Source organism: Carassius auratus, chromosome 39, assembly GCF_003368295.1.
Source record: "Carassius auratus strain Wakin chromosome 39, ASM336829v1, whole genome shotgun sequence".
Taxonomy (NCBI): Eukaryota; Metazoa; Chordata; class Actinopteri; order Cypriniformes; family Cyprinidae; genus Carassius; species Carassius auratus.
In genome coordinates this window covers 7,959,362-7,983,255 of record NC_039281.1, presented here as the reverse complement: position 1 = coordinate 7,983,255, position 23,894 = coordinate 7,959,362, and the positions used below count along the sequence as shown (strand labels likewise).

At 36.4% G+C, this 23,894-nt stretch overlaps 3 protein-coding genes across 4 annotated transcripts; 1 reads left to right on the top strand and 2 right to left on the bottom strand.

The window, feature by feature from the left end:
• Positions 1-722: 722 nt before the first annotated feature.
• On the bottom strand, positions 723-12,403 carry LOC113057856 (gamma-aminobutyric acid receptor subunit alpha-4-like). 2 transcript variants are annotated; one of them, XM_026225406.1, is made up of 10 exons: positions 12,119-12,403; positions 11,900-12,019; positions 11,129-11,196; positions 10,673-10,893; positions 10,483-10,565; positions 10,257-10,400; positions 8,637-8,789; positions 6,950-7,197; positions 5,061-5,296; positions 723-1,711 (listed from the first exon to the last, which is right to left on the bottom strand). In XM_026225406.1, exons 3-10 carry the CDS (start codon positions 11,129-11,131, stop codon positions 1,699-1,701), a joined length of 1,101 nt encoding a protein of 366 aa, XP_026081191.1. In that variant the 5' UTR covers positions 11,132-11,196; positions 11,900-12,019; positions 12,119-12,403; the 3' UTR covers positions 723-1,698. The 2 variants fall into 2 exon arrangements, with proteins under 2 accessions (XP_026081191.1, XP_026081190.1); XM_026225405.1 differs by having other exon boundaries at positions 11,900-12,006.
• A 989-nt stretch (positions 12,404-13,392) lies between these two features.
• nudcd2 (NudC domain containing 2) lies at positions 13,393-16,373 on the top strand. The gene is made up of 4 exons (XM_026225408.1): positions 13,393-13,725; positions 14,647-14,695; positions 14,797-14,948; positions 16,077-16,373. The coding sequence occupies exons 1-4, from the start codon at positions 13,537-13,539 to the stop codon at positions 16,158-16,160; spliced, it is 474 nt and encodes a 157-aa protein (XP_026081193.1). The 5' UTR covers positions 13,393-13,536; the 3' UTR covers positions 16,161-16,373.
• A 6-nt stretch (positions 16,374-16,379) lies between these two features.
• On the bottom strand, positions 16,380-20,585 carry LOC113057857 (cyclin-G1-like). The gene is made up of 6 exons (XM_026225407.1): positions 20,390-20,585; positions 19,319-19,582; positions 18,975-19,228; positions 18,495-18,573; positions 18,314-18,424; positions 16,380-17,283 (listed from the first exon to the last, which is right to left on the bottom strand). The coding sequence occupies exons 2-6, from the start codon at positions 19,580-19,582 to the stop codon at positions 17,092-17,094; spliced, it is 900 nt and encodes a 299-aa protein (XP_026081192.1). The 5' UTR covers positions 20,390-20,585; the 3' UTR covers positions 16,380-17,091.
• Positions 20,586-23,894: the final 3,309 nt, after the last annotated feature.

Sequence of the window (23,894 nt, the reverse complement as noted above, 5' to 3'; positions counted from 1 at the left end):
TCATGCTTGCTTCTGCTGACCAGCTTTTTGAAGATGCTGATTTCATTTTCCAGCAGGATTTGGCACCAAAAGCAACAAAAGTTGGTTAAATGACCATGGTGTTGTTGTGATTGACTGGCCAGCAAACTCACCAGACCTGAACCCCAGAGAGAATCTATGGAGTATTGTCAAGAGGAAGATGAGAAACAAGAGACCAAACAATGAAGATGAGCTGAAGGCCACTGTGAAAGAAACCTGGGCTTCCAGACCACCTCAGCAGAGCCACAAACTGATCACCTCCATGCCTCGCCGAACTGAGGCAGTCATTAAAGCAAAAGGATTCCCTACCAAGTATTGAGTACATGTACAGTAAATGAACATACTTTCCAGAATGCCAACAATTCACTGAAAATGTTTTTTTTTTGAAGTATTATGAAGTATTAAAATTTTAATATAAGTTTAAAATACGTTTTTGTTAAATGTGAGCCAAAAAACCCCCCAAAGACTTAAACTACTTCAGTCTGTGTGCACTGAATTTATTTAATACACGAGTTTCACAATTTGAGTTGAATAACTGAAATAAAAGAACTTTTCCTTTACATTCTAATTTATTGAGATGCACCTGTATATATAAATATATACACCCTGTGTGAGCAAAGTCTTAGTACGATGCAATAACATGAACTACTATTTAAAAAAAATAAAAAAATTCAAAAATGACTATAACACAATACGAGGGTTAAACATAAAATGTTTAGTGTATTGCATGAGTGGACCATCAGACAAATACAACATATAAAGAAAACATATCCTAATTGGGCAAAAAACACTAATGCATAAATGCATTATACAACAATGTAATCAATTACTGAGATTTTTACACTAGCACCTCCATGTTTATAATTCAGTGCTGCGTTAGGTTTTAAAAGCCATTTACAATGATAAACACAATTGTCTTATGAGATATTTGAGGACATCAGCAGCAGCAAGCGTTCCTGGGCATGAGCATGTTCTCCCAACAGAGAGAGAGAGAGAGAGAGAGAGACGAGATCTGGATGCACAGAGAAACATCAGACAACATCAAATAGACCGTAAGCTGAGAATACATATTAAATATTATCCACCCCCCACACTGGGATTTACTCCATCCCTCTTTCACAGCGCCACCACGTCAAGAGAGACACCGTACGGGTCTGAAAACGTATGCGTGTGAATGGTGTTAGTAAAAGTTCAGTTCTATGGATGCACTTCTTCTCCTTTATTTTCAAGGCGAAATCTTTGAAGCTGTCAGTATAAACCCGGCGCTTTTGATCTAGTGCAGTGCGAGCCGTGTCTCTGTAGAGGGCAGGCCACTGAAAGCATTGGTTCAATGTTGCATCACCAGTTAGAGAGCTGTAGATTATGTCATCAACTCCTTACACACACACACACACATGCAGACGAGCAGAACTAGAGCAGAACCAGAGGAGGGTTTGCAATGTACCAGGGCTAGTATAACGTCGTGGCCCTTGGCTGTGAATATACAGTAAAGGCAAATGGAGTGGAAAGTCTATATGGGTGATAAAACAGGAAAGGAACAGGATCAAATGCTTGTCAAATAGTGTCAGACAGCCTCGTGCTCCATCAGGGATGAAGTTGCTAGATGAGGAAAGTGAGAGAGCGGTCGAAAGGAGAGCACGGTCTTACTGCTGAATACATCTGGAGCCTCTCAGAAGAAACTCACTCGATCTCCCTGTGGAGATAAAACACAACGAAAAGACAAATACAAGATCAGCAGAGATACACGCGGCTCACAGCCTCGCACACGCTTTCATCACCTGTATCCTGACGTCAATGATTAATGTTTTTTTCCTGCGTGAAATCTGGGTGCTAATGCGCAGAGCGATGCCATTTTAAAGTTGTAGATTATCGCATCTTATATTTCAGGCGGTACTTTGCAAAAGGCCTCAAATGACTGCCTTTAGCTCCCCTCAGGAACACAAATAATGAAACTTTCGAGTTTGCGTTTGATAAGTGACTCTATTTTGAGAGGATGTGTTGATTTTCTTGATTTTGTAAATCTCACGCCTTCGGCATTGAGGGAAATTTGGGATTAAGTGTGACGTTTGCATCATGATCCCTTTGAACAAATCAGATGAATAAAAAAAAATGCAGAAGATGATTTTTTTTGTGTGTAAAGAGTTGGCCCTGATAAATCTTGGATGGGGCTCTAACCTCAAGAACCGCAGCAACAGAGTCACCCAGAAGGAACATCATCTCTCCTGTTTCACCTGCTCGAGTCCTGCGGCTGTTTTAGGTTCAGAAATTATTCATGTATTTACAGCCTCGATAACACATCCAGTGCAAACCTGTGTGCCATCATAGTTTCCTGAGAAACACATCTACAGCATTCTGTGGAGCTGAGAAGATAAGCTCAAGAACAGACATGAATATGAATAGCCAAACCATTTCCAATTAAGGAAAAATTAATAGCAAAGAATTGGCAATACAAGACCTCGTCCCTATAAGAGGCCTGTATATTTAGCATTATTTTCTAAAACCAAAATGTAATTGCTCTATTTTAAGGGAGATAATAAGAATTCTCAATCACTTTTGTCTCATGCGTTTATTCTACATTCTTTACAGAAAAAAATAAATAAATACAGGTCAGACAAGTTAGTTTTTTAAAATGCTTATGGCATAAATTATTACATATTATTCACACCATGTCGGTAAATTATTTATAATTTATTGATTCACTCCAGTTCTAAATTTTTGTGTCTTCCACTCATATAAACAAGAGTAATAATATACTATAATTTCATCATATCCAGTTTACCGTTACTAATTATTAAAAAGTTTTAGCCTGGAACACTTTGGCCATGTAATATTCATGTTTATTAATGCTTGTTCATGTAATGTAGGGATTCCCAAGCTTTTGACAATTTTATGACATTATTTTTTTTTTACATTATTTCATTAATTATTAGTTTTTCATAAACACCCTACAGCTGGTTCATGAATCCCAGTTTGGGAAACCCTGCTTGATTTTTTGTTTTGTTTTCCCCATCAATATGGTACACAATAATCCCCTGATAAACAAGGTCAAAGGCAGGGGCGGATCTACCAGGGTGGCATAGGGTGGCAAATGCCACCATAAAAGAAAGCCTTGCCACCCCTGCTGCCACCCCAGTTGGCAGCAAAGAATTAAAGGTTATGGCCAATTTGAAAATTTACGAGCGCAAATCTTTCCTGATTCGTGATCCCGCTCCGAAATCCCGAACTGGCTCAAATGATTCACGAACCCTCTTTGAACTCCCGAACTGAGTCAAATGATTCGCGATCCCGCTCTGAAATCCCGAACTGACTCAAATGATTCGCGAACCCGCTTTGAACTCCCGAACTGAGTCAAATGATTTGCGATCCCCGAACTGACTCAAATGATTCGCAAACCTGCTTTAAACTCCCGAACTGAGTCAAATGATTCGCGATCCCGCTCCGAACTCCCAAACTGACTCAAATGATTCGCGATCCCCATAACTGACTCAAATGATTCGCGATCCCCCTACGAACTCCTGAACTGATATAAATGATTCGCGATCCCGCTCCGAACTCCCCAAATGATTCAAATGATTCGCGATCCCGCTACGAACTCCCGAACTGATTTAAATGATTCGCCATACCCAAAATGGCTAAAATGATTCGCGATCCCGCTCCGAACTCCCGAACTGACTCAATCTGCCTAGGGCACCAATTTCCAGAGTGGGCACCATCCCAGTTGCTCAAAAAAAAAAAAAAAAAAAAAGAAAAATCCCATCCCTGGCGCACCTCATGTTTGCAGCTGAATGTTCATAATTGATGGATGAATCCAATCCAGCAAAGAGAAAAGAAAACTAAAAGTAAAAAAAAAAAAAAAAACAGACATAAATTTGGCTTGATATTGGACGAGTCTCAAATTTAGGGACCGTCTCTAAAGTTACATGCGCTATTGGTATACACTTTTCTAACGTCAGTAGCATTTGAGGAGAATGACTTATAGTCATAAAAACAACTGTAATTGTTCATGTAGGTGTCAGCTATAATGTACAATTGAATTAAATGTTTGATATTTATTAAAATAATCTGTAAATCATATGTAAATTATGCTACTCTTTCACATGGGCTCAAACGCAAATTAGAAGCTCAATAGCATTTGAGGAGAAAGACTTGCAGTCATAAAACTATTGTAATGTGTTCATTTAGGTGTCAGCTTCAATGCACACACCTTATACATTTTTAATATATATTAAAATAAAGTATAAATCATTTAGGTTTCCTTTTGCATGATTTCTGAATGCTTGAGACTATAAAATAGAGTCATAATAAAGTTATAGCCACAGGTAAATGTCGAGAACTACAATTGTGATTTGTACATAATACAATTTATTCATTTAGTTTTTTATTTGATTAAAGTTATTTTTTCATTATTTTTTTTTCATCAGCATATTTGAGGAAGGGGGGCACAACAATACAGTCCTGATTAGGGCACACATTTGGCCAGCAGCGGCCCTGAAGGTGTTGTTATACACGTCTCTGGGAATGTGTGCTCTACTACACACACACACACACACACACACACACACACACACTGAAGCACGTGTGGTGTTTTCAGCTCTTCACTATATTGATGCATGATGTAGGCTACACATGTGCACGTCAGCGCGCTATGAGAGGATTTCACCATTTCATTTGATAAAACTATGTTGAACACAACAATTTGTAAGTAATGTGCCCAGCACAGTGTACTGTATTGTATTAAATATATTGTACGTCTTTAGGTAAATTTTAGATTAATCTTGCATTAAGACATAAAAAAATAGTGATTTATGGGAATTATTAAATATAAATATTACAAGGTAACGTCTTAACTAGATTTTACATCTTAATCAGCATTGTTTTTAGCAAAAAAAAAGTTGCATTTGAGCCCCACAAAGACATGAGAACACATTTAATCTCATTACATGCTAATAAAACTGAAAAAAAAAAAAAAATACAAAAACCTCCCTCCTTGATGTGAAGTGGTTCATTTTTTTCAGTCTGTTAGCAGATATCAGACCACAGACCTGGGCTTTTCCAAGGTGTCTTTGCTGAGGTAGATGTACCAGTAGATGAGGTTGAAGATCCCGAAGGCCAGAGGGAAGAGGATGCGGGCGTATTTGTCTATTTCACTTGTGCCTGCAAGCATCATATTGGGAGGGACGGCCGAGCCCTGAAGGAAGATGGGATAGCGAGTCCTGGGCGCCTCGAACACAGAGTTTGCCCGTCTTCTGCGGCTAAAGCCACTATTATCAGACTGAGGCTGCAACAAAACAAACAGTGAATGACTTGAATCAGTCCCTCTATCTATCTATCTATCTATCTATCTATCTATCTATCTATCTATCTATCTATCTATCTATCTATTCATTTTTATTGAAGCAAAAAAGAGGCTTTTCAAATGATCATCAATTTGAAACTTTTTTGTTACAATAAATAATGTTCATCATTTAAAAGCCAATTTCTATTTACTCAGGTTGCCTTTGCTTTATTTTAGATTTTGTTCTCATTTCTGAAAGACTTTAGTATGAGACATACACAAAAACTGAAGAAATCAGAATGGGGGCAAATACTTTTTCACAGCACTGTATAACATTCTACAGATAGGAAAACACATAGCTTTAAATAATAATAAAATTGTTATTGAAGACTTAAAGGTGCCATCACATTTAACATTGTTCAGTGATTTATCACAGGCAAAAACTAGACATTTCTTTTTGAACTCACACAATTGAGAATTTCGTTTGGCTGAAAGATTTCCACACACATTCCATTTGCAAGGGTTCAAGTTTGTCACACAAATTCACCATGTTGAACAAAACAAAGCTGTTTGGTTTGACTTATTAGCGCTTTATATATCTCTATTAGGGGTTGACCGATATGTACTTTTCAGACCTGATGCTGATACCGATTATTGGAGATCAAGTAGACCGATAACCGATATATATGTCTAGTGTTAAAATTAAAATGAATGTCAAAATTAAGAATAACAAGGGCTCTGACAAAAATAAATGTTTATTTAAATGTTTTTAAATTATTTAAATGCAAATGGGTTTTTAAAATGACTGATACCGGTAACAATGAAAAATGATTAATATCGGCACCGATAATCGGTCAACCCCTAATATCTACACATCATAATAGACAATTGCGCTTCTTCAAACATTCTCCAAAATTTGGTTCATTCTGCATGAAATCTTTGGCCCTAACAAAAGAGATTCTAGATTGCATGGATTTCTATTAAAATGACTGGATTTGAGCAGCCGAACAGTGTCGAAACAGCCAAATATTGATTAGCCTTGCTATAATTCTCAAAAAAAAAAATTCACTTTATAAAAATAAGAGGTTAAACTTCACCCCTCATGCTGGCACTTAATGTGCCCGTATATTTCCTTCCCATCCAGTCTCTAAGCCAGAGAGAGAACTGGAGCAATTGGATCCGCAGCACAGGTGAGAGATTATAAGAGTCATGGCTCGCAGTTTTAATACGGGTGGCTATTTTTAAAACACCAACCATGAGCTCCCCGTGTGAGAGCGGTCCCAGGAGACTCCACACGTCTGTCGAATTACCATATCCAGCTCAGCACAACAGATAAGAACTACAATTCACACGTGGCAGCAAGAGAACAGGTAATTGACTCACAGAACACCAGAACAATTTGCTTGTGGACACATTAAAAGTCGAGCCATGTGTTACGATTAGTTATGCGTGCTAAATATGTCTTTAGAGGTATTTAACCGTCCCTTTGGGAGGTGCATATATGCAGCTGCAGCGACACTCATTTAGCATCACAATAAATGTGACACAGCTCATTGGTTTGTGAAGAAAAGCGCTCGTGTGGTGCATATCTTATAACCAGGAGCTCCGTCAGCTGTGCTCTTTAACCACAGTACAGTGTTAATTGGAGATAGTTACCGTCTCCGGCTCGTCGTCGCTGCCTTGGGCTATAGACTCCAGAATTGAGGCCCTGGAGAGCCGGCGTTTTTCCCTGTTGGCCTCAAGCGTGGCAAAGTAGTTGACCGCGGCAAACTCAACGAGGGCCGAAGCAACGAAGGCGAAGCAGACGGCAATGAACCAGTCCATGGCGGTGGCGTAGGAGACTTTGGGCAGCGAGGAGCGGGCGCTGATGCTCAGAGTGGTCATGGTGAGCACAGTGGTGATTCCTGAAGATCAGAAGATATTATAGGAACTCTCAACTACAGATTTACATGGGAAATGATCCCAGAAACATTCAGAAAAAAAACTAAACATCTAATAGTTAAAGGGATAGTTCACCTAAAACAAATTTACTATGGAAGTCAATGGCTACCAGCAGCTGTCTGGTTACTAACATTCTTCAAAATATCTTCTTTTGTGTTTATCAGAAAAATCAGACAGGTTTAGAACAACTTGAGGTTAAGCAAATAATGACAAAATTTTAGTTTTTGGCTGTACTGTCCCTTTAAGACCACTAGTATAATACATTTTTAAATACCATGTAAAACAATATTAAATATGCTGTTAGCCATTGTGGTTGTGCTCATCTTTATGTTGTTTAATTCAGCAAATGGCATTCAGCTTTCATCTTTGAAGTTAAAATGATTATTATTTTTTTTAAATATAGTTTTACACAGAAACTTTTGGCAGGTTGATTTAATAATCAAGGAAAAAAATAATTATTATAAACCATTCTCTGTTTTATAAATCACAGCATACTCCGCACACTGCACATTTTGGTATATTATCTGTATATAGATGTATTAATTGTATTAAGTATTAATTGTTGTTATTGTTAACCTAAATGCAAAATATTAAAAACTGTTTTCATTCATTTAAATATATATGAAATAAAATATAAATAGTACATGAAAAACTTTCAATTGAAAATGCTGCTTTAACTGAAATAAAATAAGTTGCAGATTCAATTTTTAGTAAATTACTGTAATGAAAACATTTATTATATATAAAAGCCAAGTTATACATGTATGTAAAATGATAATACAAATTCCAAACACTGTTATTCTGCTATTTTTTGTAAAATGCAAAATTTTGTTGTACAATAAAATAACGAGTCAAGAAACCAATTAGGAATTGAGGCTGACATAAAAAAATTGAAGCTGATATTAGTTTTTAGTTCATTTATACTGGAAATGAAAGGTCAAATCCAGCGCATTGCATTGTGGGATGTTTTACACATACTCTGTATTGCAACAGTAAGAGTAGTATGATATTCTATAGAATAAATATGGACAACAGCGTGTTGTGAGTGAAGCTCTTTACTGGGGGGGGGGGGGGGGGCAAATAGCTTTTAAGAAATAATATGATTCTTATTATTTATTTATTTATTTTAAAATAGGTGCATTTAAATGTTAAAACTGCTCCTCAAATTTCACAATGAAACCATAAAACATAACATGCACTACCGTTCAAAAGTATGCATTAAACTGACTGTAAGTGACAGTAGAGACACAGAAGACTGGAGGAATGATGCTGAAAATACAACTGTACATCACAGAAATAAATTACAGTTGAATATATATTACAATAGAAAACTGTAATTTTAAATTGTAATAATATTTTAACATTTTTACTGTATTTTGACTGAATAAATGCACACTCATACCAGCCACCGTCCGAGCCGGGACAGACTCCTTGTTGATCCAGAATGCGACTTGTGACAGCACAACCACCATAATCAATGGGATGTACGTCTGGATGAGATGGTAGCCGAGCTTCCTCTGAAGATAGAAATGGACAACCTGGACAGAATACAGACCTAGACGGTGCCAAGACATTAGAGGAGGACACTGATGAAGACAAATCGTGCAAATTCGATACATCCATACGATGCTCTGATCAAGCCCATTTGGCTGAACACAACTCCAAAACATTTAGAGAGAGTTTTGGCTCTCGGCTCTTAATTCCTGTCCTTAATTACAAAAAAAGGCAAAGTCATACAGGAACACAACTTTCTTTCGGATGTGAGCCTGATCCATTTCTCACAGATCTGATGGGAAGCCCGTTTTGCTTGCCAATAAATCCCTCATTACTGAGCCCCTGGTCATCCTCGGGACTCGATCAGAGACTGAACGGGCTTATTATAACGCAGCTATTTTTAAAGACAGACAGCATGAATCAGACCTGATCAGTTAAGCATCTTAGTTTGCCTCTCAGAAGGGAAAGCTGGACGGGAATCAACCATGATTTGTCACTCTGAACACACACACAATTAAATAAGTCATTTTCCGTAGCAATAAGGGGTGCGATATTGATTTTGTGATTTTCCGATAATGATAATCAAACCATAATTTGCGTATTGTGTCTTTGGTTATTGATAAATAAATATGACACTAAAATCACCAATAGGTTGCAGCAAGCCCCTGTCTTAATGAGTGATTCATTGGAATCATTCATTCAAATGATTCATTCGAAACGGATGATTAATTTAGAAATGAAGCAAGTGGCTGGCTGTATAAATGGAACATTGAGTCATTGACTCAAATGATTTGTTCACAACTGATGATTCGTTTAGAAATGAATCAAGTGGCTGTCTGTATAAATGGAACATTGAGTCATTGACTCAGATGATTCGTTCAAAACTGATGCTTCGTTTAGAAATGAATCAAGTGGCTGTCTGTATAAATGGAACATTGAGTCATTGATTCAAATGATTCGTTCAAAACTGATGACTCGTTTAGAAATGAATCAAGTGGCTGTCTGTATAAATGGAGCATTGAGTCATTGATTCAAATGATTCGTTCAAAAGCAGATTCATCCAGGATCCAGGCACAGATGTTCTGCTCTGGCTTTGTATTGTTTGTGTCTATTTTCTCTGAGACGTCTATTTGACATCTGCATTTACATCTGCAAGACATTTCGGAGATTGTTCCCAATACTTCTATACAGGATGTTTCCTATGTCAACTAGATGTTTAGAAGATTTCTTTAATCATAGATCATAATAGATGTCTATCAAATGTTGGTGCTGTGTAAAAAAACACCTGATAGACATCTTTAAGATGTCAGTTATGATATAATATTTTCTGCTTTAGTAACTTGAATTAAAGGGTCATTTAACATTTTTACATTCATCATGCAGTCAATGCTTTAAGACGTGTTTTTTTTGTTGTTGTTGTTGTTGTTTTTTTGCAAACACATTCCATAATATCAGCCAATAAATAGACATCTGGGATGCTACATATGTAATATTTAGGGGAAATATTGCACAAGAAATAAAAACATACCTGTGCTGAATTTATATGTTTCACTGAATAAGGTCTGACCCACAAGATCATACTGAAGTAAGCTTGATGATTCTGGAGGAAAATCTACTGATGCTTGAAGACCTTTCCTCCACGTGTAGACGATTTCACGATTCGTGTAAGCATCTGAAGGTATTAGAGAAAGCAGGTGAGGAATGATGGATGGAAGGATGGATAGATCGAAAACAGACAAACAGACAGATCTTACAGCTTCCAAACAGGAGAGGACATGTGTGTCCATCCATTGGAAAGTCCATCAACACCATTGGACACACCGCACTCACAGTCAGCCTGAAACATGCATTTATTTGGTGACGTAAATTATTTGCTTTTATAATATTCTAATGAAAGCATTCACATTCATACTGAAACCTATGCATCAACTCTGATCGTTTTACCTCATGGTGTAAAAGACCGTCCCGTTTTGCATGATCCGAAACAGCTTGTTAGGAGACGTCATGTTGTGTGCGAGGGATGTCCTTGCATTGCGAAAAAACGTGTCGGGCGTCCAGATCTTGTCCACCATGCGGTTGTTCAAAGGCAAGATTTCGACAGGCCCCTGAAAGGCTAACCTCTCGTCAACCCACATTTGGCGGAAAAACATATCCATAGTGAACTCCTTAGAGACAGAAAAACGTCTTTCTGTGAATCGTGATCTCTTTATATAGTTACAACTGATATGAATTCATTATTTAAGTTATTTTTAAGCATAGCGTGGGTGAGGCTTGACATACTGATATTAGTTAGAGCAGGCGTGAGACGGAAATAATACAGCAGCTTATTATCTGCTTTATTGTAAATTTGTACAATTATAAAACACAAGAATAAAGATGTAACTTGCTGTATTTTCTTACCATCTTAACATCAGATACTGGTCCAAAACTTGTGACAAATATGTCGGTTTTGACCTCAGTTACAGACACTGCAAAGTTAATCACAGATTACATTTACATGTGAGTCCATTATACTGTTACAGCTAAATTAAGTGAAATACATAAAGGGGTATTCAATCATGTAAACAATAGATGTTTAATGCAGCTTTAGCTCATCAGTATGTTCCCGTTTTATGTTTTATTTGTTTTTCCTAAGCAAAAATTCATACGTTTTTACCATGATTTACAGAACATTTCATTCAGTGTAACAAAACAAAAAAAATCTTGTTATGCACATTTAGAACAATAATCATTAGATGACATTAAAAAACTCTATTTAAGGATCACAGCGCATTACTAAAACACTGATTAATTAAATATTTCCCAATCTTTGCCAAAATCCTACAAACCGCAGGTTTTACCAATTTGTCAAAAATAAGTAGGCCTATTTATTCATTTAAAATACAATAAGAGTTTAGTATGATCTCTTATTCTTCTATATATTTTAAGAATAAGTTTGTTGTTTTATTTTTATTTTATTTTGACAAAAGTAATTTGACACATTACATTCGAGACTTTACTTATGCTTTCTGAGTATAATAAAATCACTTTGTAAATTGTATTCGATATGAGTAAAAAAATTAACGTCTCGCCTTTGAAACACAGAATGTCGAAACTTTGACAAATTATTCAAATTTCGAATAATTTCTAATTTGAATGATTTAATTTCTATACTGGGAGGCTTGTGCTTACCTCCAGATCCCGGACGCAGGCGATTGTCATAACCCTCAAGAAGTCGGTCTAGAATCCGTGTTATATTTTCTGAATTTATCCTTTGCTTTCCTAAAACATCTGCAACACTACACAAAGAGACTGCCATCTTGATTAGTCCTTTACATGAATTTAGACCTAAATAAGCATCAAAGTTTACTTATTTAAAGTGAGTATACCATGCTTAGTCCATTAACTCACCTTGTGAGACATAACAAGGCCAAAAGAAGAGTCATTTCTTTTGTGAAAAAGTCAATAGCTAAATATGCTATGATGAACTGAAGCACTGTCTTGTATGACTGTCAGTAAATGAGGGGCTGAATGTGACTTAAAATGCTTTCAGGATTATCAAATTAAAGGATTAGGAAAATCCACTTGCTTTTTTAGCAACAGGTTACAGTGTAGTTCTAGCAAACCAGACACCAGCTACCCTGATAGCAAACGTCGAGGCGTCTATTAACCATGGTTTTACTACAAATAAAACCAAAAAACCATGGTTACTATAGTTAAACCATGGTAACCACAAATTAACCATGGTTTTGCTAGTTTAACCATGGTATTTGTAGTAAATCTGTGGTTATACAAATGGTAGTCAACACGCCAAAAAAACATGGGTTACTACAGTTTTACTATAATAAAACCATGGTTATTTTTCGTAAGGGTTTGAGCTCTGTATTTAAATCTTTAAGACGTATTTTAAGTGTTTGCTAATCTGGAAGACATCTATGGGAAGTTTCCTTTCTTTAAGATGTATATAATTTAAAAATGAATGTAAAACTAACATCTTATAAAGACCTAAAGGGAATTTTTCAGCTTCAATAAACATCGCCCAGTCGTTGCTTTTTCTAATTTTCCCTAACATAGGGTTATAATAAACTTATCTAGCTATGCCCCTGCTAATTACGAAAATTAACCATGGTTTTACTACAAATAAAACCAAAAAACCATGGTTACTGTAGTTAAACCATGGTAACCACAAATTTACCATGGTTTTGCTATATTAACCATAGTTTAACCATGGTATTTGTAGTAAATCTGTGGTTTTACAAATGGCAGTCAATACGCCAAAAAACCATGGGTTACTACAGTTTTACTATAATAAAACCATGGTTATTTTTCATAAGGGTAAAAACCAAGAACACCAGCTTTTTTAACATCTTTTGATTAAAATACTACATATATAGAGAGCTAATATTAGTTAAGTATTGCATTACACTGATAAACAACACATAGGCCTATATAATATACTTATATTTTGCAGCCTTGTTGCTAGCCTGTTTGTTTATGATGCAATCGATTATTTCTCTTAACTTTAAGAGTAAAATAAATCTCAGCTAAACTCATTCGATGTGTTTTACAAAAAATAAACAATATTTCACGACAACGGGACGCTGGGTGTACATTATCACGTAAATATTTGAAAAAACTTTACAAATTAGCTCTTGTTTACACGCTCTCCGAAACACTAGAGGGCGCGCTCGAGCGGTTAACAGCAGGAGAAGAAGACATTTCGACAAAGCATGAGAGCAATCGCTCGAAAGTGTCATCTGTTATTGAATCTGATGTGAGTTTGTAGGGTGTCAAGCAGACGTTTTAATGAAAGCGCACTGAAGCGAGCAATGTCGGTGCATTTTGAGGAGAAGAGCGGCGTGATCCCGTGTAAAACAGCGTGGGGCTCGTGGTACCAGACCATGGAAGAGGTTTTCATCGAAGTCAATGTTCCTCCTGGAACTTCAGCCAAAGAGATCAAGTGTGAGCTCGCGAGCAAACACATCGATCTGCGCGTGAGAGAGCAGCAGGTCTTCAAGGTACGAGCATCGAGAAGATCAACCAGTTATTATGAGATCCACACGAGATTATGTTGAGAGATTAGAAACGTTCCATCTTCTGCTAACCATACATTAATCAGACTATGCACATCATTTTTCAAATGTGCTATCAAAGATTTTGTCAGAAATTTTGTCATTCATATAGTACACATTTTTGTAAACATGGGCAAAAACGTAAACATACAGTACTTTATAGAAAGTCTCTCATGCTCGCTAATTGTATTATTATTTACATTGTTTTAGCATTGATAATAATTGGAAAGTTTCATCATATTAAAACGATTTCTGAAGATCACGTGACACTGAAGACTGCTGAAAATACAGCTTTGATCACAGAAATAAATTACATTTTAACAGATTTCCACATAGAAAATAGTTATTTTAAATTCTAATAATATTTCACTATATATATATAGATATATATATAGATAGATAAAAATGTTGCCTCTGTGAACAGAAGAGACTTTAAAAAATCATAGTGTTTCCAAACTTTTGACAAGTTTTCTGTAGGTGTCTTTTTGTTTGTCATAAATATTTTATATGATGTATACGATTTTGGAACAACAAATTTTGTAAAATATTAATATTGTAATAATGATTTTAATGGGAAAAAATGTATAGCCTGAATGCACTGTAAGTCACTTTGGATAAAAGCATCTGCTAAATGCATAAAATGCATTATTATTATTATTATTAATAGGAATATTAAATCGCATCACTTTAAAGAGGACATTAACTGGAAATCCTGTATAGTTTGTCTAAATATTTTTTATTAATTTTAGTTAAGTTATTTCATGGAAGAAAAGATTGCTCAATTGCAACTGAAAAAAAAAATGTTTGTTAAATACAACATCAATATAAATTCTGCTCTGAATGTTCAAGTTTTCTGTCTCCTCGCAGGGAAAGCTGTTTGGATCGACGGTCAGCGATGAAGCCACGTGGACGTTAGGTGAGACTGAAACTCATGTCAGAGTCAATAGTGCATGCATCTTTCCTCAGCTGGCAAAATAAGTCTCTGGAGAAGCTTAATGTGTCTGTTTTGCCGTTCAGAGGATAAAAAGTTGATCCGGATCGTCCTGATGAAGTCGAACAGGGAGGCTGGGAACTGCTGGCAGTCTCTGCTGGAGGGAGAGTACGTGGCCGATCCGTGGGTTCAGGATCAGATGCAGAGGAAGCTGACGCTCGAGAGGTTTCAGAGAGAGGTAGCATTCGAAAACCAGTTAAATTGTATAAAGTTTTTACAATTTAAAACCGCTGTTTCTATGTGAATATGTAGTTTATTTCTGTGATCCCGTGCATCATTACTCCAGAGTCACGCGATCCTTCAGAAATCATTGTAACATGCTGATTGACACACAAGAAACATTGGTCTGCGTGGAAACAGATACATTGTATTTCTCAGGATTCCACGAAGATCAAAGGAGCCGCGTTAATTTTGTAACATCAATCAAAAGTTCAGTGGAGACATTTATACGGTTCAAAAAAGATTTATTTTTAAAATGCTAAACTTTCTATTCATCACAATTCTGAAAAAAAACCCTAAATTTTAAATATATAATAAATACATTATTAAGTGAAATAAAAATAGAAAGGTTAAATTATTATTATTATTATTATTATTATTTTGCAGCCTGGGTGAGCATACAATAAGGTTCATTATTTAATGTTATTTAGTGCATTACTTAATATTAATACAAATTTCAATATTGGTATTAACTTTTTTATTATTTTTTCATATATTTCATTATTTGTATTTTATTTTTTCATATATTTCTATATAATTGTATTTTCATTATTTGTATTCAATTTTTTTTCTTATTTTCCATACATTTCATTGTTTTAATATTTTTTATTTTCCATACATTTCATTATTTGTATTAATTTTTGATAGTTTTTCGTATATTTCCTTATTTCGCATTTAATTTTCCAGTCAAAAAAAAAAAAAAGTATACAAGACCTACATTTCACTGCTTGTTGTTTCTCATATAACTTACACGTGACAAATAAAATCTTGAATCTAATGCATAAACTAATATTAACCAGCAATATGTTTGTTAAATATTTTATTAATCGGTTTTTACATTTATTAAAAGTACAACTGTTAATAGTTCCTTTTTTGTAAGCTCAGGTCCATTTGGATTAATGGTTCAAATTAATATGAACCGATTAATAAATGCATCAAGTATTTCCATCAATGGTTAACTAGTGTTAAAAATCAGAAGCTTATTGTAAAGTGCATACATCTAGAACTATAAAACCCTGACCCCAAACAGAATAGAAGTGGATTTCTATTATCTCGTTCCAATTCCGCTCTGCACTCTTTCCTACAGAACCCTGGCTTTGACTTCAGCGGAGCAGAGATCTCTGGGAACTTTCACGGTGGAGGACCAGATTTCTCCAACTTGCAGAAATGAGGACTGTTTTCATCCCTGCACTCGATGTAGTTTTTTTCCCCCTTGTGAATATATTGTGTGTTCCTTCCTCTGGAGACACACGGGAAGCATCACACAAAGCCATAATAGATCACAAGCAGCCTTTAAGATGGTTTTCATTTTCAACAAATGCAAAGTTTTCTTTTCTGAATGTCAAGGAATCATGCAACTCCAGATTAAACACCACAAACAAGCACAAGTGTCTTACATTTCAATGTTGTTTTTATTGAAAGGTTCAACTACATCATTTCCACGAACGCTGCTCTCAACTTCAATATTGCAACCAAAGCAGATTCTCAACTTCAAGCCGCTTTTTTTTTAATTTTTACGTGTTTAAATGAGACTTTAGTAGCGACCAAATGTAAAATGAGCTGGTCAGTTTAGTAACCAATTAGTGATTTTCGTTCCTATTAGAGGCAAATAAAGCCTGCATTTCTATAGCCATCCAGATTCCTCTAACAGAACGGCATCATAAATGAAAAAAATAAAATAAAAATCTGGTTTCATCACCTTGGGTAGGAGTGTGCATTACGACAGCTGACAACCTAGGGCTGGAGTTAAGGGTTTTGGGCCTGATCTCTTGGTTCTGATGTTGTTTTTGTGTTGAATCTCAAAACCCTTCTCCCTCCTCTTCCACACGGTGGACTGAGGACCTAGGCGGTTCTATACTTCACCGCTTCAAACAACCAGCGCGTCTGCGCCGATTCAGATGAACATACTGTACACCTGCGAGCCTCACCAGCTCAAACTCACCCTTGACTAGCCATCAAGACGTGATATAAATACAGTCAGGTTTCAAAAGAGGACAAAGACCGAAGGAAAGGAAAAGAAAAGTTAGCAGAGATGTTAAGACTTCAGTGTCAGGCGCCTGTAACTAGCGTTGAAGCGTTACGGGTCGCTCGACACTGGGGTGTTAACAGGTGTATTCGGGGATGGTGGGGAGATGGGCGATCTTGTAGTAGCTGTGCTTCAGCTGTCTGGCGGTTCGACCCGAGATCATCCAGCGCAGTCTCTGGCCGTTCGGCTTCAGGATCTTGGAGGAACAGTATTCAGACAGACATTTAGCCACGAGCTCCCGCACACAAACCAGCTCTCCAGCTTTAACCTGAAACACAGAAAAACACTAGAATTAAAACACTGAACCCAAAAAGAAAAAAAAGCTTTAAAAAGTCAGCATTAAGTGAAAATTCACAGTTTTGTAAATGCATGTTATGGTTTTTTTCAGCGGGTTATTTGTAAGGTTTAAAGTGATGTAACTGGATCGAAATGGATTACCACCCTTTGAAATCAGTTTTGTTTTTCCCCGCAAAATTTAGTTTAAATTTTTGGGTGGGATTCCATTTATTCATTTTTTCCCGCAAAATTCATTTTAAATTTTTGGGGGATTCCACTTATTCATTTTTTTACTAGCCATTAAAAAAAAAAAAAAATTTTTAATCAAATAGCACAGCAACTGAACTGAAATCATGACAGTTTCTTTTCATTTTAAATACACAAATATATTTTTAGAATTTATTTTTTTGTCTGTGTGCGTGTGGGGTGAAAAAACAAAAATAGATGCATTAACGGGTTTTTGATTAAAACTAAAACATGGAAGAAACCTTAAATAAAAGTTGATAATTTTATAATTGGAATCATTGAGACGCACATTTCTGAAACGCAAGATATCCAGAACATGCAAGATTCAGATTTCAATAGTCTTTTTGTGATTTAATCGTCACAGACACCACTCCATATCACAATCTGGTTTAAATGCACCAACCTACCTTTGATTTATTCTTTCCAAGATTGACAAATTCGCTGACAGTGTTACGCAGTAAATTCCAGTTTTATTTCCACGTCACGGAAATCATAGGGCTCTAATTTAATGTAGGACTTCTCTAAAACACCTAGTTCCTTTAAACCTGCCTCATACAATAGAGAAACACAACCAAGTCCCACCCTACATTTCTTCCTCTTTTTAATAATCCATTCATCTTAAATGAGAGCCACACAATCGATCGTTAACTTCAGCTTCATTGAAACTTAAATTTGATGTCATTTGATGCATCAACACTCCATTGTGTCTGTTGCACGTTATCCCTCCCGTTTCCAAACAAACTAATCTTTTAGTAGGAATCTGTCAGGACACTTACAGTCAGAGTCTCCTTCAGAGCATCCAGAGCCTCTCGGAGAGCAGGCATCGGCTCACACTCGTGCTGATCGTCAGTCTCCAGAGCCAGAAGAGCCAAGGCAAGCAGCGACGGCTGGAGAGACAGAGCTACAGTCAGACCCCACACACACTTTAACCGTTTCCAAACGCTCCGAAACACTTACCTTGATCTTAGTGAAGGTAAAGGAGCAATGGCAAGCCTTCAACTGAGCCTCCAGCCTCTCGAGGTTCAGACTCTGCTTACTGAGGAGAACACGGGAACTTGTTTTAATGCATGTCTATTATGCGGTTTAAACCTGGCTGTGGTTACTTAAGAAATGCTTTTATTTAACAAGCGTGCATTAATTAGAATACATTTATGAGGTCACAAACTATTTGCATTTTCCACAAATGTACAGAAAAATAAGCAGCACAACAGTTTCGTCATTGATTAGAAATATAAATGTTTGAGCAGACAAAAAATAATTTTTTAGAATGAATTCTGTGGATCATGTGACAGTGAAAATTCAGCTTTGATCATCAAAATAAATTACATTTTACTATACATTCACATAGTAAACTTTTTTGTTACATCTAAAAATATTTTAAAATTTTACTGTGCGTTTTTGATCAAATTAACTCCGTGTATACACAAACAAACTCACGTTTCTGCATCCAGCTGCTGTTGAATGTGAGAGTGAAAGAGTCGGAGGAAGTGAAGGGCGGTCGGAGCCTTGATCTTCCAGTAGAGCTTCTCCAGAACGATCTTCTCCATCCTCATCATGTCGTGGACCGTGAAGCGGTTCTGGCTGATCCGGATGAGGTCGCTGGCCAGAGGAACGCTCTTCTCCTCTTCAGACGTCTTCACAGCGATGTAGAAGCAGCACAGACCCACACAGGCCAGATGCTTGGGCTGGATCTGACCACACAGAGAATAATAAATAAACACCCGTGATTCAAACGGAGAAGGTCGAGGACTGAATATATAAATATGACCGAAAGCACACACCTTCATCACAGCCAGGAACCGATCGAGAAGATTCACGGCGAGGGAGAACGTCTCCGAACTGAAGCCGAAGAACCGCGTCAAGGAGAGAAGTTCTCGGACTTGAAAGTCTCTCAGCTTGACCGTCATCCTCAGACCGTTGTCTGGAGCGGACTCGATGACCCGCAGGCCGCAGAGTTTGGGCTGACATCTGGCTTCGTGGTCCAGAAGAGCTTTGAGCTGGAGGGCAAAGGGCAGAGCCCCGGCTCCGGTCACCTGATCAATCATCTAAAATAATAAAATACATATTTAAAAAAAAAAAAAAAGTAATCTAAAAAAAAATTTTTTTTGCTCAAGAAACATTTCAGATAATTATCAATCATTATTATTATTATTATTATCATCATCATCATCATTCCTGAAAACAGCGTGCTGTATATTGTTACTTAACTTGGTGGAAATTATTTATTTTTCATGATTCACCGATGAATAAAGTGCAGCATTTATTTAAAACAATTTTTAGTGAAATTTTACATTTAATATTTTTGAACAAATCAATGCTCGCTGGTTTAAACACAATTTCTTGAAAATAAATAAGCTTAGCTGGTTAGCTGAGTAACTATATAACGTAAAATGCTAACACTAGCTCGTGTGTTACCAGTACGATATAGTAACGTTAATGTAAATCAACAAAAGTTTGAATGTAACTTCCAAAATAAATTAAAAAAATAAAAATTCGGACTTTAAACATGAAAGATGTTAACTTTTTAAAAACAACGGTAATCGTGTAACGTTTAACCGTGTCCACATTGTAACGTTACACCTCTGGGAACATGTCTGGGCATGTCCTCTAACCACTTCAGCTCTGTTAAAGCGATTTAGCATCTGGGTTTGTGTCAATCTTCTCTAAATCGCATCTTTAAATACATATATCCATACTATTACACTTTAAATATACTTTCCGAGTCATTTGTGTTACGTTTATCGTTCGAATAACGAGTCTCGTGCGGTGGAGAGCATGTGTGACGTTAGGCCTGCAGCTACAACGTTACATAAAAACCCCGAAACAATTATATAAGTCAACGAACTGCTTACCTTTCGTAGAGCTGACGGTCGTTTTAAAAACTAAAAAGACGAGTATGTAGAGTTTATGAAATAAAACACAAAAGAAAGTTATTAAAAAGAAAGTTTTAAGTATGTAAGTTTAAAGCAATATAACTTCTGCCTTGCACACCCCAACCCTTGGCGTCAGGCGATGACGTGCAGTCTGCGTCCATGCTTTATACTCGGAGAAACTCCATATCCAAAACATGGGTTCACCTTATTGGGCAGAGCTCTGTCTTTCTGAATGCCTATTGGTTCTGGTTCGTTTGTATGCGTCGGCCACGCCCCCACAGGCCGGGGAGAGGCGGGGTTTACACGTTTCGTAAGTGCAGTGAAATCCAGCATGTTAGATATTCAGCGCACTCCTGTGAAACAAGCTAAAACAACTTTTATATTATATTATATATGAATCTTAATCCAGTCATCTGGGTTAATTGTTTTCTGTGGCTATGGAGCATGCAGATGAAGGCAAAAAGGAATACAACTACATATAATAATATAACATAATACCATGCAATTATATAATATAATATCATCATCAGAAACAGAAGAAAAAAAAGATATGAAGGCACAAAGGAAAAAATTCAATATAATAATATAAAATGAAAAAAAAGCTAGTGCCTGTTTTAAAATCTATTTAAACTGTTCAATAGCCTTCTATATAATATAATATCATTTCATTCTGTAGTGTTCAGTTATGTCATCGGACATTACAATAAAGTTTAGAAATGAAACGAGAACGATATTTTCCTTGAGGTTTATTTCATGTTCTAGAGTGTTCTAGAAGGTTCTAGAAGGTTCCAGGGGTTTTAAGACAACAACATTTGGCTAAAACAACCAAACATCTGAATATAATAAATATGCACTGAGGCAGTGACTCTCACGGTCATACAAACACTCATATAATGAAAGATAATAAAAGAAACACAAATGGTTTGTGTGTGAGGATATTGTCAACATTTATAAACACATGCTCCAGATTCACAGACACATTCTGTAAAGATATGCGAGAGGAAAATGGATAAAAAAGAAAGGAAACTTTCAAATATTTATAAGATGTTTTGTAAAAGATGTACAATAATGTCTGTGTTGTTGATATTATAAAACAAATTCACTTTTTTAGATTGCTTAATGCTTGATCTCCAACAGATGGCGCCAAACATTTCAATAAACCCACTTCAAAAACCTTCCAACCTTCACAGCTAAAGCAAAGAACATGCATCTTACAAGCATCCTTTTTAGCATTTCATATAAGCATGGATAAACAGTTATTTCTAGAATGAGATGACATGACAATCTGATATCTTTGATGCACAGACAGCGCTCAGTTTATTTCAAGATGGTCTTAAAAAGCCAGATCCCCTTCAGAGCCAAGGGTTATAGACCTTCCTTTTCCACAAGCTTTCCCTCGGGATCCTTTTAACCCTGAGCCTAGTTACCAAACTGAGCTTCGGCAAGCTTGAGGGGTTTATTTTCATTGTGTGAGATGTGGAAGAAGGTCTAGCGTTCCACGGTTAATGGCCTGTGCAGGAATGCAGAATAAGAGGCTATTTTCTCCAATGCATAAATGCATTTTCCTCATATATGTGCATGCAGGTCTGGGATGTTAAACAAGCATGATTAATTAAAGATGCTGCAGACCACTGCTGATGAATATGCAGGCTGATTTGAGAATGCTTAATTATTTCCTCCTGATTAAATATTCAGATATTTAAATAATCTTCTGATATTAAACGGGGCAGCTCACTTTATGCCCCCTGTTGTCTGTTTGGGTGGCAAAGCAAGCGTGCTCACAGTCACAGCTTGAACAGGAGAGCTTACAGAGATCCCGCTGTCTGTAGCACATGCCTCATTATTGAGATTCATCTCTAGCACTTTTTCTTTTTGCCGGAGAGCTTGGCAAGCTGACATTGAGACTCCAGGCCACGAATGAACTGAAAATGCTTGACATGAACGCACCTGACGGCTCACATAGTGAGGGAAGCTGAGCAGATAAACCTGAAGCCCTGAGACAACACAGGAGTCTAAAACACAACGAGCAGCCATAGCTTCCTCTTACACATTCAGTGAAACAGAATGAATACAATTAATAAAAAGCTTTATAATTGATAAATATCAACATCAGTAGCTATTCTCTGGAAAGGCTAGTTCCTATGCAGGCTATGTATTATTTATAATATTAATAATATTTACTAACCATGGTCCAATGCCAACGCATGACACGGTACTATGAGAAGAAAAATACAGAAATACATTTAAACAAGTTTGATTTAAGAGAGTAATCCTAATATGTGACCACAAATCCCAGACCACATCATCTGAAAGCTGAATAAATAAGCTTTCCATTGATGTCTGGTTTGTCAGGAGGACAATATTTAGCTGAGATGCAACTATTTGAAAATCGGAGTGAAATACTGAGAAAATTGCCTTTAAAGTGGTACTTAGCAATGCATATTACTAATCAAACATTAAGTTTTGATATATTTATGGTAGAATATTCACAAAATATCTTCATGGAACATGATCTTTACTTAATATCCTAATGATTTTTGGCATACAAATTAAAATATATTAGAGAAAAGAAAAAAATTCACACAGAAAACAGCTGTTTTGAAATGTAATAATATTTCACAATATTACGGTTTTTACCATATTTTTTGATCAAATAAATACAGCCTTGGTGAGAAGGAGATTATTTCAAGAATTTTTTATTTTTTTATTTTTATTTTTTTTTCCGTTTTTTTTTTGCAGCAGCAGCTCTATGAGTATTTTGCACACTCTATGTCCAAATGTAAAGAGAAACCCTTCTTAACTCTTAACATGCTCATGTCTTTCTGCTGCGCTTGAGTCTCCTAGATGACATTTAGAATATTGCATCACACTGTGAAGGATTTCCAAACAATTTCCACAACCGTTGTTACAATACAGCCAGAATTAAAGTCTAACAACGCTCCCTTTTTATTTTTTCTAAAGGAGTGCAAAAGGGTGACAGCCCTCCTGAGTGGAGTGTGTCATCCACACAGCATTTGCCAAGTGAAGGTCTGCTGTGTCAGCCTCAATCTGTCTCTGTGTCCTCGGCCGTGCCAAGCTGCCATGATGCTACAGTACAGGAGCACACTTATCCTGGCCTTCTCTCCAGGCATCACAACAAGTGCAAACAATGAGCCTAGCAATGATTCACATGTCAATAGAGAGAGAGAGAGAGAATGCCACATTGGCCCTTAAAGGTCTTTATGTGTGCAAAACACCACTGGTTAAAAACAAATTGTTGCTTATTATTGAAGTCACAATGAAATGAGGATAGCAACAGATTTTGTCTTGTGCCTTTTATCCGAGTGAGGAAAATATATGAATTTGTGAATACATCGATCTGTTTCTTACTGTGAAACTTATTAAGCAAAGACAAGTTGTTGCTTCATTTAAAAACAATAATATTATTTTCATGCAACATTTAAAGGAATATTTCACCCTTAAAATTTTCTTCATTTGAACATCT